The 16331-nt window shown below is 41.2% G+C and overlaps 1 protein-coding gene across 1 annotated transcript in view; it reads left to right on the plus strand.

The window, feature by feature from the left end:
• The window catches only part of rnf213b (ring finger protein 213b), a 106278-nt gene that overhangs the window by 29094 nt on the left and 60853 nt on the right, over positions 1–16331 (plus strand). Inside the window, exons 31-41 of the mRNA XM_084162822.1 lie at positions 885–1020; positions 1961–2149; positions 2340–2473; positions 2606–2784; positions 2995–3198; positions 3370–3557; positions 3720–3840; positions 5866–5966; positions 7289–7468; positions 7678–7823; positions 8011–8110. Of these exons, the coding sequence (XP_084018948.1) occupies positions 885–1020; positions 1961–2149; positions 2340–2473; positions 2606–2784; positions 2995–3198; positions 3370–3557; positions 3720–3840; positions 5866–5966; positions 7289–7468; positions 7678–7823; positions 8011–8110 (1678 nt within the window). The remainder of the gene's footprint in view (positions 1–884; positions 1021–1960; positions 2150–2339; positions 2474–2605; positions 2785–2994; positions 3199–3369; positions 3558–3719; positions 3841–5865; positions 5967–7288; positions 7469–7677; positions 7824–8010; positions 8111–16331) is intronic.

The raw sequence follows: 16331 nt of genomic DNA on the forward strand, positions 1-16331 counted from the left end.
TTGGCTCAAACGCATTAAGAAGGAAAGAAATTCCACAAATTGACTTATAACAAGGCACACCTGTTAATTGAAATGCATTCCAGGTGACTACCTCATGAAGCTGGTTGATAGAATGCCAGGAGTGTGCAAATCTATCATCAAGGCAAAGGGTGGCTACTTTGAAGAATCTCAAATATAAAATATATTTTGATTTGTTTAACACTTTTTTGGTTACTACATGATTCCATATGTATTATTTCATAGTGTTGATGTCTTCACTATTATTCTACAATGTAGAAAATAGTACAAATAACGAAAAACCCTTGAATGAGTAGGTGTGTCCAAACTTTTGACTGGTAGTGTATATAAATAAATAAATAAAGGAAGAGAAGTTTAGGCCTAACCCCAGAGAGATAGAGATATGCCGGTGGCATGCTACGACACCGATATGCATTTCTTTATGTCAGATTTCTACTGTGTCTGCTATACAGATATATACTTATATAAGCATTATATTGTTACAGTCTTCCTCACCAAAAGTTCACAAGTCGGAGTCAGTTGGCGCACCGGGATGCACTGCCTTCATATCATAGGCCTGCAGTAACTAAAGCTTAATAATAGCCACACCATACCAAACCTTCACAAACGTTTTTGAAGTTTATTAGGGTAATATCAAAAGTAAGTCAAGACATTGTTAATAAGGAATATACGAGCAGAAGAGGGAATTTAAACCAGGTGGAAAAAACGCACTACCCTCCCCTGTGCCCCCCCAAAAACCACACAACGCTCCCCAAAGCACCCCAAAATGTTTGACAAACCTTCTCTACTTTGAACCCAACCCCCCCCCCCCCCTCCAATCAATTTTGATCTGTCCCTTAGGCAATACTGTTTCATGTGCCCTACAGCTCTTTTCCAGAAGGTGTTGCTGGGTAGACTGGCAGGGACCCTAGCACAGAGGGAGGAGCTGGTTCACAATCCAGGGGAGTGGGTGAACAGAGAAGCCAAGAAACGCCAGGCTCTACAGGAGGGGGGCACTCTAAGGTAGTAGAACACCTGGTAGAACACTCTAGAAGTAGAACACTCTAGAAGTAGAACTCTCTAAGGTAGTAGAACACCTGGTAGAACACACTAGAAGTAGAACACTTTAAAGTAGAACTCTCTAAGGTAGTAGAACACCTGGTAGAACACACTAGAAGTAGAACACTTTAAAGTAGAACTCTCTAAGGTAGTAGAACACCTGGTAGAACACACTAGAAGTAGAACACTTTAAAGTAGAACTCTCTAAGGTAGTAGAACACCTGGTCGAACACTCTAGAAGTAGAACACTTTAATGTAGGACTCTCTAAGGTAGTAGAACACCTGGTAGAACACACTAGAAGTAGAACACTTTAATGTAGAACTCTCTAAGGTAGTAGAACACCTGGTAGAACACTAGAAGTAGAACACTTTAAAGTAGAACTCTCTAAGGTAGTAGAACACCTGGTAGAACACACTAGAAGTAGAACACTTTAATGTAGAACTCTCTAAGGTAGTAGAACACCTGGTAGAACACTAGAAGTAGAACACTTTAAAGTAGAACTCTCTAAGGTAGTAAAACACCTGGTAGAACACACTAGAAGTAGAACACTTTAAAGTAGAACTCTCTAAGGTAGTAAAACACCTGGTAGAACACACTAGAAGTAGAACACGTTAATGTAGAACTCTCTAAGGTAGTAGAACACCTGGTAGAACACTCTAGAAGTAGAACACTTTAAAGAAGAACTCTATAAGGTAGTAGAACACCAATATCATCTGATTAGACCGACCATGAACTATAGCAATTGTCTTGGATAGAAGATAGTTGATATTGGAAGATACCTCTTTAGTATTTCTTCCTGGGTCTGATGTGTGCTGTTCTTATATAGTTGGTATAAGAAGATGCTTTCCTTAGAATTTCTTCCTGGGTCTAATATGTTCTCTCTGTGTATTCCTTCACTGTAAGACACACCCTATGGCGCTGTCTACAGTCCACCCTGACTCCAGTACTGGCCTATATGGTGGAGGTTCTGGACAGGGATGCCAACCTGGACCTGCTGATCTCTGCTGGGCTCAGTCAGGCCCTCATACAGCTGTGGTTGGACATTCTGGCAGACAGACATATTCTGGACCTTACACCACCACAAAACTCCAGGTATCCAGTTCAGTAAATTGTTATTGTCCCCAAACTGCAATTGTTTTGTATTTTCTGAGATCTGTATAAATGTCACTCTTTGAGTAGTTCCAATAACCTTTTGTGATCTAAATTGAAGAAATCAACATAAATAACTAAAATACCTGACTGATATATAGTTGTATAATTCTATTTCCATTTTCCTCTCTAGCGGGTCAGACCAGGAGGTCTTGGTGCAACATTACTTACAGTTGGGTGGTGAGGAACACCCCTGTGCTGCCCCCTTCAGTTGGCTCATGAGAATGCACTTCCAAAGCCTGTGGGAGGAATCAGAGTTTGTACCAGGTGAGTGACAAACTTCATAAACTGGTTTATCTATGTCCCCAATCATGTGTCCATATTGGGACTATCTAGAATGAAATAAATGATATTATGCTATGAGTATATTGTCTAACTCTAATTGAATCTCACTCTTAGTCACAAAGGAGGATGACAGCACCCAGAGGATTGTCCAGTTTGTGAGCACGGCAACCAGTAGCAAGCTGGGTAGCCTCATAGGGAAGCTCTCAGACCAGGAGCGCCTGAACTTGGACCAACGATACCTGCGTGACTTTCTGCTGCTTTCCTTCAAGATCAAGTCTGAGGATGAGCTGAGGGTGCGACTGTGTGAATCTTGAGATCCCATTTGACATCACATTTTAAAACAGTCTAGTAAAAAGATATTGGGAACACTTTATAACAACTGTCAATTAATGATTTATAAATGGATAATTATCATTCATAATGGCTTATTAATGAAAGTTATAATAGTGTTGCCAATATATTTTCGCAAATTGGTTACTCATGTTCCTTGTTTCCGTACACAGGTGTTCACCAGAGCGGCGCTGGGCTGTGTGTCTGAACTCCAGCGTTCCATGACCATGACCCCTGATCTGTCTCCTGCCTGGGTGATGGCTGCAGCCAGACACTATGCTCCCAGACTTGACACTCTGTCCCATATCCTGCTGCTGCAGCCCCAGCTGGCCCCGGACATTCTACAGCAGGCCTCACACACAGAGCCCACAGACATGGTGAGATCACATCAATAACACCATAAATAAGGTCCAGAGTTAAGCGTTTAACTAGGGCGGGAAGTTTTTCCTGGTCACAAATGGCCACAAGGAACAACACCCAAAGAATGATGTTACGACCTGGAGTAAAAAAGAAAGCATGATGACGATCGTGGTCTCTTTTTGTGGCAGCTAGAGGATATTTTGGCTCTTGGAATTTGTGTGGAGAGGACCAAGCTGCAGACTGTGACCTCCCTGACAGAGTGTAAGTCCCTCTTACGCAGAGTGGAGCTCCTACAGCCATGTCTGGATAGAGCATTTGGTCAGAACTACAGCTCCCTCTGCAACCCAGGCTGTCTCCAGCACCTGGACTCCATCAGGTACATTCATTGATTGATATAGTTAGTTAGTTATTCTTTGATTGATTGACTGACTGACTGACCGACTGGTTGATCAGCAGATTGATTGATTCTTACCAAATAAAGTCAAAACACATTTTTTTATATTATGCACCTTCTTCAACTTCATCTTCTGTCCTTCAGGTCTATTTGGCGTGGGATGCTTGTAGTAGCAGCATTCATCCAGCAGGTGATGTTTGAGGGGAAACAGATAGACCCCAGGCTGGAGGATCTGGCTCTGAAACACTGTAGCCTTCTCCAAAATGTAAGTGAGAGGTTGGGTTTAGACAGTATTAGCAATAATGATCCACCCACCCTTGCAGTAGTGTAGTGGAGGGTATACACAGGTATTCGCCGTATACCCACTTTTATTTTTAGGGCATTGTGTATACTCACTTCCTAATCCCCAGGATGCGTATCAAAGTAGTGGAGTGGAGGTATACGGCGTATCAATTAATACGGCTGATTGAACAGATCAGAATGTTTAGCTTAAAATGTTTATAAACTATTATTTCTTGACATTTTAAGCCAGCAATGTGCACACGGCAGTAGGCATATGTGCAAATGTTCCAAAAGGCAATTTGGGGAAAACACTTCTAAAATGTACACTGCACATGCAAGCAATTTTATGGACAGAGATGGTAATATCGGTTAGAAATTTAGAAAGAGGGGAGATCTAAAGATGCAACAACTATCATGGGCTGCTAATATGAATAGGATAATGCCTTTGGCTGCTAGACAATGAAAGACAGGAGAGCGTGTAAGTCTTTATAAAATAATTGCCTCCACGGTTCTATGGTGGGATTTTGGCTATAGGCTACTTTGAAGCAAGGAAAGACATGCCTCATAATATGTAGTAAAACGTCCAGGTTTCAAACAGGAAATATATAGTGATGCTAATGATAGGATAACCGTCTTTTGGTAGATGGAAAGGCTTTCCCAAAAATCTTCTTAAATGTTAACTAGCTACAACTAGCTGCGACGTCGACTATGCCTACCTGTCAGAATTATATCATGATTATTTGCATCAATCCAGTGGCCATTTTGTTTTGCAAACTCCATCTCATGTGTGCTACAGAAACATCGCTAACCAAACAACAGTGCTAGTTGAATTAAAGGGTATCTACACTCAGAAATCTAAATTTCGTACATTTTCCCATACCTCAAAAGTGGTCTCCTGATGTGGTGTAAGCATTGTTGTGGACTTACAGCATCTTTTTTTTTTTTTTTTTTTGTGACTTTGAGAGTGAAAACCTGATTTTTTTTTTGAGATATCTGACTTAGTTGACATTCTCATTTATCTGTTTCAATAGAAGGCCTACTATTAGCCTACTTGCACAGTACAGCTTGGGTTGGCCTGTCTGTGGAAGACCCATATGGGATTTATCATTTTAGGTCATTCAGAGTGTATGTTACTGTATGTCATAGAATTTTTCACACAGGGCGCCTTGTCTTTGCCAAGCGAGCCGTTTGGGAGATGTTTGGTAAAAATTAGAGTATACAGTGCATTCGGAAAGTATTCAGACCCCTTGACGTTTTCCACATTTTGTTACGTTACAGCCTTATTCTAAAATTGATTAAATTGTTTTTTTCCTCATCAGTCTACACACAATACCCCATAATGACAAAGCAAAAAAAGGTTTTTATGAGTTTTTGCAAATTTATTAAAAATAAAAACGGATATATCACATTTACATAAGTATTCAGACCCTTTACTCAGTACTTTGTTGAAGCAACTTTGGCAGCGATTACAGCCTTGAGTCTTCTTGGGTATGACGATGGGCCACTCAAGGGCATTCAGAGACTTGTCCTGAAGCCACTCCTGCGTTGTCTTGGCTGTGTGCTTAGGGTTGTGTTCCTGTTCGAAGGTGAACCTTCGCCCCAGTCTGGTCCTGAGCGCTCTGGAGCAGGTTTTCATCAAGGATCTCTCTGGACTTTGCTCTGTTCATCTTTCCCTCGATCCTGACTAGTCTCCCAGTCCCTGCCTCTGAAAAACATCCCCACAGCATAATGCTGCCACCACCATGCTTCACTGTAGGGCTGGTGCCAGGTTTCCTTCAGAAGTGACGCTTGGCTTTCAGTCCAAAGTAATAAAATATGGAAAAAGGGAAGTGGTCTGAATATTTTCTGAATGCTGTGTACCCACTTCTCAAGGCACCACTACACCACTGCCCTTGATTGAATACTTTATTGATTACCCGTTCTTTGTCATGTTTAAAGAGAGCTCTGCAAGGCCTATTCAACATGTTGGAATCAGTTTGCAGTTTTTATATGTTTTTCTTCCTATCAGCTGATGCAGGATTCTCCTGATCTGAGGAACGTGGACACACTGCAGCAGCTGATCCGTATCCTCAACTCCTATCATCAACAGTGCATCAGCGGGGACATACGGTAAGACTCAATTCAACATCATATTGTTTGGTTTTGTATTAAACTAATATACATTTGGCCAAAAGTATATGGACACCTGCTCGTTGAACATCTCATTCCAAAATCATGGGCATTAATATGGAGTTGGTCCCCCTTTGCTGCTATAACAGCCTCCACTCTTCTGGGAAGGCTTTCCACTAGATGTTGGAACGTTACTGCGGGGACTTGCTTCCATTCAGCCACAAGAGCATTAGTGAGGTCAGGCACTGATGTTGGGCGATCAGGCCTTGTTTGCAGTCGACGTTCCAATTCATCCCAAAGGTGTTCAATGAGGTTGAGGTCAGGGCTCTGTGCAGGCCAGTCAAGTTCTTCCACACCGATCTCGACAAACCATTTCTGTATGGACCTCGCTTTGTGCACAGGGGCATTGTCATGCTGAAACAGCTGTTGCCACAAAGTTGAAAGCACAGAATCATCTAGAATGTCATTGTATGCTGTAGCGTTAAGATTCCTTTCACTGGAACGAAGGGGTCTAGCCCGAACCATGAAAAACAGCCCCAGACCATTATTCCTCCTCCACCAAACATTACAGTTGGGTCTATGCATTGGGGAAGGGAGCGTTCTCCTGGCATCCACCAAAACCAGATTAGTCCGTCGGACTGCCAGATGGTGAAGCGTGATTCATCAATCCAGAGAACGCGTCTCCACTGCTCCAGAGTCCAATGGCGGCGAGCTTTACACCACTAGAGCCGACGCTTGGCATTGCGCATGGTGATCTTAGGCTTGTGTGTGGCTGCTCAGCCATGGAAACCCGTTTCATGAAGCTCCCAACTAACAGTTATTGTGCTGACATTGCTTCCAGAGGCAGTTTGGAACTCGGTAGTGAGTGTTGCAACCGAGGACAGACGATTTTTACACGCTACGCGCTTCAGCACTCGGCGGTCCCATTTTGTGAGCTTGTGTGGCCTACCACTTCACGGTTGAGCCGTTGTTGCTCCTAGACAATTCCACTTCACAATAACACTTACAGTTGACCGGGGCAGCTCTAGCAGGGCAGAAATTTGACGAACTGACTTGTTGGAAAGGTGGCATCCTATGACGGTGCCATGTTGAAAGTCACTGAGCTCTTCAGTACGGGCTATTCTACTGCCAGTGTTTGTCTATGGAGATTGCATGGCTGTGTGCTCGATTTTATACACCTTTCAGAAACGGGTGTGGCTGAAATAGCCGAATGTGTGTCCACATAGCTTCACATCACTTAAACATTAAACTTGACGTTTTCCACGGTATATATTGAGCCATAGTTGTATTTCTTATTTCTCATGATACTTTCTACCTCCTAGGTTTGGCATCAATTGCCCAGTGTGCCTATCAGAGCTCAAAGAGCCATCCACACTGCCCTGTGGACATGTCTTCTGTCTGTCCTGCATCCAGAGCAGCCTCCAGACAGACAGGCATTACTGTCCCAAGTGCAGGGAAGACCTGCCACCAAACTTCCAACCCTCTGTGTCTAAAACCATCAAGTGAGTTCAGAGACGGCCTTCAACATCCACCTGTCGACCATCTTACCTAATTTACCTTTTCTCTGAAGCGGGCGTTTGTCTTTACCCCATCACACAGAACAAACTTTATACAAATTGTAGTGGAAATATTTTTATGAACGTGATAGTGTCCAGCATTCACAGTGAATGCATTGACTCCAGTGCTGTAACAAAGCCCTGTGTTATCTCAGGTCAGCCCTGCAGCAGTGTGCAGAGATCAGGGGCTGCTGTAACTCCTTCTTCCTGGAGGTGGTGTCCCGGTTCTGTCTGTCTGATGGGGAGAGCCCCAGAGAGGGCGTCATAGAGCTGCTCTTCTCACTACTCATCTCTGCACAAGGTGAGTGCCCTGGAGGAGATGGGAATCCATTTTGAGTGGTACTGCAGCTACAGTGTAGCAGCTGGAGACAATTCAAATATTAAAGAAAAACATTAAATCTACATGTTTCCGATTTTGTATGCCTGCAAGTTTTAGAGTTCAAAATGTTGATTATAAAAGGCTTGTGTGTGCTTGTGTGTGCTTGTAGGGAATGTGTACAGGACCAGAGAGCTCACTCCCTTCCTAGAGTGTGTTGACAACAGTCCTGTTGTCCGCTCTGTACTACCTAAACTCCTGCTGCAATACAGGTACTTAAAAGTATACATCCTACACTGACATATACTAACATACGCACACATTTCTCTCACATTGTCTATGAAAGAGCTGGCCTTACTCTATCACTTAAAAACAAAGACTGAGATTGAAAAAATCTAAAGTATTGTGTTTATTTAAAAAACAGCATTTCCAGAGCAAGTAAAAACCAATTGTAGTATTGGTGGTAATAGGGTTTTCATAGGCAATGGGTTAGTTATAGTGACATATTTTGGGGTGGTTTGTAGGTGTGGAGTTATTATAGTTGGTTATAGTGGACTAGTAGAGTAGGCTAGAGTGAGTAATAAGCAATTTTGTGGCAGTGATTTCGGTTTAGAATGTTGAAGCCTGCATTCCGTCATTTATAGTTGAAGTATGAATGGTAGCAAAAAGCTGTGTTGAAGCCATCTAAGTTGAGTCGGTCTGCACATTTCAACGTTGGGTTGGTGTTTGCAGGTGAAACGGATCAAGAGCAGTGGCAAATCCAGATTTTACCTTTGGAGTCTATGAAGCGTTTATGCTCATTTAAAACGGTTATAGTTCAAAAAGTATGAAAGCTTGCTTCCAGACCGGAAGGAACTCTGGGGCCTTGGCTGGTAGAGGTGTAGAATGATTGGGGCCTTTTCTCAATTGCATACTTCTCGCATCCTCTCTCTTCGCCTCTTTCTCAAAACCCATTGGGTGACCATCAAGTCGATGGTCACCGCCTTTCATAGTGTGTTGCATTCTGGGGATCAAAATTGTTCGACTTGTGTCTACATGTCGACTGCATGAACTTTACAAAAATCATGTGAGGTCATGAATTTTTAACTGTAGTCGACTGCAAGTTTCTGCAGTTGCTCTTCACTAACTTCATCCTGCAGCCATCGCCTGCATTGTGGGGGGCTCTATTGTCAACAAATAATCAGGATGTTTTTGTTTGACCCACGAGAACGTGACCAAAGACTTGACTGAAACAGGAACCAACTCTGCCGCAATTCATGTATTCAGTGGATATGTACAAATTAATGTGATATTTGAGACTCTTTCTCACTAATCGATAGTACAATGTACACACATATATTTTCAGTTTGTGAGTGTGTGATATGGGGGTTGGAGACATGTTTATTTCGACATTATAAAGAACAACTTTTATAAACAATGGCAACACTGCCATGTTGCACTGAGCCTTGCTGTTGGAAAACCACATCAGTGTCTGACTTTCGGCTGTCGCAAATCAAATAAAAATCTAATTTTATTTGTCACATGCTTGGTAAACTACAGGTGTAGACTAACAGTGAATTGCTTCCATACGGGCCCTTCCCAACAATGCAGAGAGAAAGAAAAGAGAAATAATAGAAAAGTAATAACATGTAATAATAAAACGTATAATAAATACACAATGAGTAACGATAACTTGACTATATACGATACAATATACTTTATACTCCATTTACATGGAAATTCATTCTGTGACTTCAGCATACAAATTCACAAACACAACACAATATTATATTACATGCAGTACGGAAAACTAGAACGTTAGTAAACAAGTCACACATTTACATTTTCACATATTCAAAGTCTCCGCGTCCCTCTGTCCGACCGTGTATTGTGCCTGCATCTGTCCTGTCCCACTGTTCAGCAGCACGATGGCTGATGGAATGGAACTTGCTCCTATTCTTACTGAACAGTGGGACCCTTAAACTCCTTCTGGAAGGCAGCAGCTCAAAAGATTGGGCAAGATTGTGTGTGGGGTCCTCTATGATGCGTTTGGCCTTGTCCTTTGCCCATTTATCATAGAGGCCCTGAAGCCCCCCGCACTGCAGCCTGCGGAGCTTGGACCCCAGGTTCACAGTCCGCCTGAGGATACCCTTATTAGCCACTGACAGCCCACCGGTCAGGAAACAGAAAGTCAGCACACTCTCTATATGGCAGGTGTAGTAGTTGGAGAGTATCCGGGTGTTGACATTCAGTTGTCTCCGTCTGTGCAGGAGGTACGAGGTAATTGAGGTAGATATGTACATATAACTAGGAGTAAAGTGACTAGGCAACAGGATAGATAATAAACAGATGCACCTCCCCGACTTCACGCCTCAACTTTCGTCTACAGTCGGTTGCTTTCGCCTTACCCACTCAAACGAGCCCAGTGTGATATGTTTGACTTGAGTGAATGTCAACAAGATGCATAACAAGCATTGTTAACAGTGGGTGTTGGTCTCAGCACACAGTCACTTCAATTAAGATGGAACTTTTGAGTACAGCTTTTAACAAAGCTTGTGCGGAGTGAAACTAGGGTTTAAGTAAATGTGAACATACCGGTTGTTACAGTGTATGTGTACTGAGAGACTGTATGTGTACTGAGAGACTGTATGTGTACTGAGAGACTGTATGTGTACTGAGAGACTGTATGTGTACTGATTAATTAGATGCCTAAGTAGCAAGAAAACAATGGGTGGATGACTACTGGAATTTGAGTGAAACTATGCTTTAATTACATTCCATTAAATACTAGTTATTAGGATATAATTTGCGGTTGCTAGGTTATTAATCAGGTGTGCCCAATTTTGATGTATCCTTATAGCGACTAAGTAGGTGATAGGAATGTATTTGATAGCATAGCTAAATCTTTGCCTAAATATGCTCCAGCTTTTTCACCTGCAACTGTTGACAGTCATATGGCACTCTAAGCGGGGTTCAGTTAGTTGCAAGGGAATCACAGCCTAATACAGACTCATGATGGGCCAATGCCAATCTACTAGTTTAATTTCTTAAAAGAGGAATTTATACCAGGGTTGGGGTCAATTACATTTCAAATCCATTCAATTTAGAAAGTAAACCTAATTTTAATTCCAATTCCAAATGTTCCTAATTGAAAAGCATTGAAGAGAATTGGAATTTCCGTGTACTTCCTGAGTTGACTTGAATTGATAGGCCTACCTGTACTCTCCAGGGTGTTGTCCTCTTCCTCCTCCTCCTCCTCCTCCTCATGGTATGCCTCTCCCCCAGCTTAATTGTCATCACCTACAGTATGTGGAGATTGTGAATCATAACATTATTGCAAGTTTCACCAGTAGCAGTCAACAATCAATGCTCAGCCAGATCATGTTTTGAGTATGACAATTTGCTTTAGGCCTATAGCCTAACCAACTTATCGTTACTTACCAGCATGTTAGCTGGTTATGTTGGTGAGCATTGAGGCAACAGCAGGTCTTTGTCTTAGGATTTCATACATTTCCGATAGAAAGCGATACATGCTTTACCTCCAGCACCGCTTCCAGTGACTTCTCTTTTTTCATGCAGGTAGCGCTGTTTCAAGGCTTTGCACTTATTTCTTAGGATGTGTCACAGTTTGTTATATCCCTTACTTTGCAAGTCCTGATGTAATTGTTGAAACATAGAGGAGTTTCTTTGGCGTTTCCCATTTAAAATAGATTGGGAAACGTGTCTTGTTCGTGAATTAAACTTAGAAAGACCTTGGTGTCTTCCTCTGTCCGCTTGTATCTTGTCATTTTGGCATGTCGTTTTGTCCCACAAGCAGTAGGAGCTTTATAGTTACATGATCACATCACGTGCCCCGTGTACCTTCATAATTATTTGACAATCATCATTTATTTGACAAATGCAGTTTCCATCATCATTTGTCGCAATAAAGAAAGTTTGACAAAATACAAATGGGGGGCGTTATTGAGTTGAAGATTCTGTGGTGGTGGCTGTCCTCAAAGAATACATTTCATCGAATTCAAAATTAAATTGACCCTTACGGAAAAACCACATGAATTTCACGTGATCACATGAAGTGTTCCAGAAACACATGTTTTCATGTGATCACGTGATCTTATGAGAAGCTAATGTGATATGTGACAACATGTAAAGCAACATGTGATAACATGAATCTTTTTCACATGATTTCACATCTGAAATTTCACGTTAAATCATGTGGTATTCCACATGTGAAATCATGTGGTTTTTCTGTAAGGGGAATTCATCAGATACAATGGTTCAAGTCAAATCACAGTACAATAAAATACTTACATGCAGGTTGACTCTCGACAATGCAACATAATAAGAATAATACATGGAATAATACAAATTAGCTCAATAGAATAAAAATAGTATACATTTGAAGAAATATTAATACAGGGAAGGCACTCAACAATTTACAGTAGGATATTTACACATGTGGCGGGGAGCAGGAATGGAGAGCAGTGTTGAATTGTGCAATAAATTGTGGAATAATAGTATACACTCCCCTCCATATCTATTTGGACAGTGAGGCTATTAAATCACATTTGGCTCTATACTCCAGCATTTTAGATTTGAGATAGAATGTCGTCTTTATCCTCACCATAGCAACCACGGTGCTTGGCCTATACTGTAGTCTCAGTCGGTATTAGATAGAACATCGCGACCCCACCCGCCTGTGGGGAAAACAACTTGTGGTTACTTAGGTTACCCCATTGGCTCACAGCAAAAACCTGACCTTTTTCAAATTTGTGGGCGTGGTTGAGGGGGATTCCTTACGTGAATATCGACTCGGAGCATGGAAGCGCGTGGGGGAAAGGGCTGTGGGAAAAAGATCCCGAATCTCATCATTGCCCCCCAGCAAATTTAGGCTATTGTTTATATGTGTATTTCACACTACATTGAGGTAAAAATCGGAGGATAATGCTTGTATGGATTTCAACCTCAACACATTTTCATGTCATCGTCACCAATCAACTGCATTACAGTTAAAACCGACTTTGACTACCACTACGGATTTCTGTATGCGAGCTATGCTAACCAACTTATACGAATGGAAGTTAGCATTTAGAAGTCACTTCTTCTAAACCTGAAAAGGTACAACTTCTAAATGTTATGCTGCGAAAAAAGCGAAATATATCCAAATTGGACTTAAGTAACCACATTGTGGGCCTGTTACAATACATAAATCATGACGGATTTGACGAATATCCACTTTGTTAGATCAGATTGGTTGAATGTGCGCCAATCTGGTCAATGGAGCGGTCTGCGTTCCATCGACCCCTGTAACGCATCCATTAGGCGACAGTACAGAATGTCAGCTTTTATTTTAGTGTATTTTCTTATGTATCTGTTTTACCGTTTAGAAATGAAAGCACTTTATGTTTCTAGTCCCCTCATTTGAAGAAGTCATAACCCGCTGATCAATGTCTAAATGGGTTGACATGATAGCACAGCTGAAACGAACACAGCTTGTTTACAAAGCTGAGCAGGGTACATAAAAGTAGGCAATTCTCCCGAGTGGCGCAGTGGTCTAAGGCACTGCATCGCAGTGCTAGCTGTGCCACTAGAGATCCTGGTTCGAATCCAGACTCGTTCTCACTGAAGTGCATTTTCCCTTGTATACCAGTAGGAGTCACTGTTCAGGCAGGAATCGTTGGACTGTGGCTTTGCATTTTATTTCAATATTCCTCTTTATTTAGGTTGATGGCATGATGTTGAAACAATGATGTCGATTCAAACATACCATTTTACTATCAACATTGAATCAAGGTAAAATAAAATGTATAATCAAACTTTTTCCACTTAGATTCCACGTCACAATACGTTGACAAATTATGTTGAAACAATGTTGATTCAACCAGTGGGAAGTATTTGGACAAATTAATTTATAGTGTATTAAAGTAGTAAAAAGTGTAGTAATTGGTCCCATAGTCCTTGCACGCAATGACTCCATCAAGCTTGTGACTCTACAAACTTGTGGATGTGTTTGCAGTTTGTTTCAGTGTTTTGAATTTTGTTTTGCCCAATAGGAACTGAATGGTGAATAATGTATTGTGCCATTTTGGACTCACTTTTATTGTAAGTAAGAATAGAAGATGTTTCTGAACACTTCTATAATATAATATGGGATCAAATACTACTCTTTTGACTACTTTGAAACATTATAAGTACATTTGTCCAAATACTTATGACTTTTTCACATCGGGGGACTAGATACATAAAGTGCTTTAATTTCTAAACAGTAAAACAGATATGTATGAAAATACACTCAAATAAAAGTTGACATGCTGTACTCTTATTTAGAAGCTCGATCTCACACGTGGGACCAGTACGAAAAAGTACATAAATGACTAATGTAAGTCGCACTGGATAAGAACGTCTGCTAAATTACAAAAATGTACAGTAAATGTTAAATGGACTGTCGTCTCATATGGCACATTTGATCTCAAATCCAAAATGCTGGAGTATAGAGACACATTTTACATTTTGGCTTCACTGTCCAATTAGATATGGAGGGGAGTGGAAGTCCAATGGCAGCAGTCATGGTGTGTAGATATAGTTCTCACACCCAGTAGAACATTCTGAACCTTTCTTCTCCCACACATTTCACTTACATCTGGTTAGGGCAACAGGTGTTTTTCCAGTTTGCATTCTGGCTAGGCATGATGATTAAGAACAATGCTCTTCGAGATGCCCTACGAAAGCCACCATCCCTCATCGTGCACAGTCTAATCCATCATTCATTTTGCGTGCCTGCAGTGCATGACATTGCTCTCATCCATGAATGTCAAGATTCTTAACATGAACAAATATATTATTATTTGTCATCATAGCTACATTCCATCTTATTACGGGTGGGTGTAATCCTGAATGCTGATTGGTTAAAACTGCATTCCAGCCGGTGTCTATTCCACAAGTTGCCACTGGCTAAATATATGACGTTAAAATGCCAATTTACTCTGTTCCATCTGACTGTGCAATCCACTGTTTCATCAGCCCAGCCAGGCAACTTATAAACTTGATCTCCACTATAAAAAGCAGCTAGACATTATCTCACATTTATTTTAGACTAACATTTCGTTTTCAACAGCGGAGATTTGTATAAACCTCGCTGTCTGTCTATCCGACATTTGCAACATTGTTTCAATATTGAAATTCGATCTCCTGCTGTCGTGTAGTAATGAACGTGTCAGGACCAGACAGACAGGCAGGCAGCGTTTCTCATCCAGTCGAAATCATGAATCAGCTGGCATCATTTTATGGATATATACAAAAAAAGGAGAATTGAAAAAAGGTCAAACGAAACGCAGCTAATTTGCAGTCTTTCCAGCTTCAGTTTTTAGTGATTGTGTTACTGTAGCTGTGTTGTTGGCTAGCTCCTCTGAACAACAGTGTCCTGACGAGTGAGCACGTTTTCTATGTCAGGCGAAATCGCGCCTCATTAGCTCATTGTTATGGATGTTTCCAGATAAATGTCACTAGAAAACAGCTTAAACAAATGCAAATGCGGTTACTTTGCTGTTATTCTGGCTGCACTATAATATGTTTATTATTTTCCAATAAAAAAAGACATTAAAAAAGACAGCGATACAAACATTGACATTCATTGTACTGTTGAATGGGATGGCAAATTTAGAGGACAGAATAAAACTTAACTCACACATACAAAAATAAAATAAAAAATCCTATTAGGTGGTACATATTATAAGAAGACAGCATATAGTCATTACAAACAGTGTAGTTAAGCCAAAAATAAATATTGAGTGGAGTACAGCACAGAGTAGCAGCAGAGCATCAACCCTGTTATGAAGCGGGACTAGACCATTTATCCAGTATTGGCTGCCATATTTATTAAAACATTAGACTTCTATTGGAGGTATTGTATCGAATCTTTTCCATATGCATTACACTCCCTAAATCCCGTAACCACATTTCAAAGGTAGTAATATGAGCCTTTTGGCTAATAGAGTACAAAGAGAGACAGCCTTCCCTTCCTGGTTATTCCCATCAACTGTACCAAACAGAGCGATCAATGGGTCTGGGGCTATAACTCTATCAAAGGCTTTAGATAAGTCATCAAAAATGAGAGCCCAGTAAACATGTAACTTAGGACAAGTGGGTCAAAGTCCCCTCATCCTGCTTGCACCTCTCACACAGTGGTGAGGTGTCTGGGAATATTTTATACAGTTTCATTTTTTAGTAATGTAACCTGTGTATCACCTTAAACTGAACAAGGTTGTGTCTGGCATTCACTGAAGTGTGGTTTATATTCCTGAAAGCTTTTACCCAGTCCTCATCTGAGATTTCTGAACCAAGTTCCTGCTCCCATGCCCTTTTAATAGTGTCTGTGGATACCTCTATGTGGGCCTGTAGCACATCATCAAGTCTGGAGACCGACCCTTTTGAATGTGGTTTGAGAAGGATAAGGCTATCTAATGTAGGATTCTTTGGCTTAATGCCATACTCTGGGATTTGTGTCCTTAAGAAATT

This window comes from Coregonus lavaretus, assembly GCF_964263955.1.
Source record: "Coregonus lavaretus genome assembly, chromosome: 1".
NCBI lineage: Eukaryota > Metazoa > Chordata > Actinopteri > Salmoniformes > Salmonidae > Coregonus > Coregonus lavaretus.